General features: G+C 49.9%; 1 protein-coding gene across 3 annotated transcripts in view; it reads left to right on the top strand.

The window, feature by feature from the left end:
- CTNS (cystinosin, lysosomal cystine transporter) overlaps positions 1-2008 on the top strand; it is a 37562-nt gene that overhangs the window by 19207 nt on the left and 16347 nt on the right. For 2 of the 3 annotated variants that reach the window (XM_011947477.1, XM_011947476.1), the window contains exon 5: positions 1720-1804. The exons of the other annotated variant lie outside the window; for it this stretch is intronic. In XM_011947477.1, coding sequence (XP_011802867.1) covers positions 1720-1804 — 85 coding nt within the window. The remainder of the gene's footprint in view (positions 1-1719; positions 1805-2008) is intronic. 3 annotated transcript variants of the gene reach the window in all.

The raw sequence follows: 2008 nt of genomic DNA, 5'->3' as shown, positions 1-2008 counted from the left end.
CAAAAAAAAAAAAAAAAAAAAAAATGAATGCACATCACTCTCTGGAGAGCTATTGTACAACATGGCGATGGCGATACAGTTAATAATCATGTATTATTGCATGCCTGAAAACTGCTAAGAGATTAGATCCTAAATGTTCCCACCACAGCTGGGTGCAGTGGCTTGCACCTACAGTCCTAGCTACTCATGTTCTTAACAAAAAAAAGATAAGTATATGAGATGATGGATATATTAATGAGCTTGATTTAATCATTTCACAATGTATGCATGTATCAAAGCATGTTGTGTCCTGCAAATCTATACACTTTTTATTTGTCAATGATACCTTAATAAAGCTGGTGGAAGCGGGAGGAGAAGAATGCAGGGATGAGATCAGTAGCCATGAGGCACATCGAGATGGGCTGCAAATCAGCTCTGAGCCCCCTAGGAAGCAAACAGGAATGAAACACGATCAGTCTCAAGCATGTGGGAATCTGTGATCTGAAAAATGTAGTGCCGGGCGCGGTGGCTCAAGCCTGTAATCCCAGCACTTTGGGAGGCCGAGACGGGCGGATCACGAGGTCAGGAGATCGAGACCATCCTGGCTAACACGTTGAAACCCCGTCTCTACTAAAAAATACAAAAAACTAGCCAGGCGAGGTAGCAGGTGCCTGTAGTCCCAGCTACTCGGGAGGCTGAGGCAGGAGAATGGCGTGAACCTGGGAGGCGGAGCTTGCAGTGAGCTGAGATCCGGCCACTGCACTCCAGCCTGGGCGACAGAGCGAGACTCCGTCTCAAAAAAAAAAAAAAAAAAAAAAAAAGCAGAATTGGCCGCATCGGGTGAATGCCACTCACGCTGGGCCTTGTCTGGGAGTCTTGCTGCCATCTGCTGGCTTAGGCACAAGCGTTGAGACCTAGTCCAGTCCGTGCCAGGGAGGCTCCCTCTGCCTTCTCTGCTCTTAGCTGCTTTGTCCTGCCCTTGCCTCCCGGCCATGAGGATTCCCTGATGAAGAAGACCTAGAGCCCTCTCCTTCTCTCTATGCCTCTCCCGCTTCCTCGCCTCTCCTGCGAGATCTGGCCTGAAACCAAAGCTTTGGTTCCAAGGCCCCTAGCAGGCCTGCCATTCCACTCCCAGCTCCTTCTGTCTCTGCACACCCTCCCCCTGCAAATCTTACAAGTCATGTCTTACCACAACTCTCCAGGCCCCTGCAGCAGCCTCCCACTGCCTTTCAAATTAACTCCAGGCCTCTAAACCCAGAGCCAGGGCCCAGGACGTGGCTTCCAGCCAGCACGTCTGCCTTCTCCCGTCAGATGCCTCTCCTAGCTTTCCAGGCCCAGACTGCTCCCTCCTTGTTCCCTGCCTGAGCCCTCTCCTCCTTCAGTCAAATTCTGGCCCTCACAGAAGGCCATGCTCAGACCCGACAACCTCGGGGAAGCCTTTCCTACCGGAGCAGGGAGCCATGGTCCTGGGCCTCCAGATGCCTCATTTGTCATTCACACCCAGTTTGCTTTCTTCTCTGTTCTCACCCTACCCTGAAAGGACGGACACCTGGTCTCCTGATTAAGACAGGAAAGCCTAAGGAGCAGGGTTTCCACCTGGCTACCCATCAAGGTGGAGCACATAACATGTCCTAAGCCTAATTGCTTGGGAGTTGAAGGCCAGATGTGAAATCCAGAGGGGTGGTTGAGATCTCACTGTGTCCAGCTTCTCAGCAGTAATTAGACTCTTGTCCTCCACAGGCCACCATTAAATGCAACCCTGGTGATCACTTTTGAAATCACATTTCGTTCCAAAAATATTACTATCCTTGAGCTCCCCGAAGAAGTAAGTAACCAATCTTAACGGATGGGTAGGGAAACGCTAGGTAACAGAACACATTTGAATTAAGAACTGATGGAAATAGGTCTCCTAGGCAGCCCCTGTTCCATCAACTTACAAATCTGTGATTACGGCTTTCTTGGTCTCTTTGGGGATGAGTATCGTATGCCATTAGATGGAATTAAGAAGGTGATAGTGAGGAACCTGAGG

Source organism: Colobus angolensis, unplaced genomic scaffold (assembly GCF_000951035.1).
Source record: "Colobus angolensis palliatus isolate OR3802 unplaced genomic scaffold, Cang.pa_1.0 Scaffold267, whole genome shotgun sequence".
Taxonomy (NCBI): domain Eukaryota; kingdom Metazoa; phylum Chordata; class Mammalia; order Primates; family Cercopithecidae; genus Colobus; species Colobus angolensis.
Note: the sequence above shows the minus strand (reverse complement) of the source record. Positions and strands in the feature narration are given on the sequence as shown.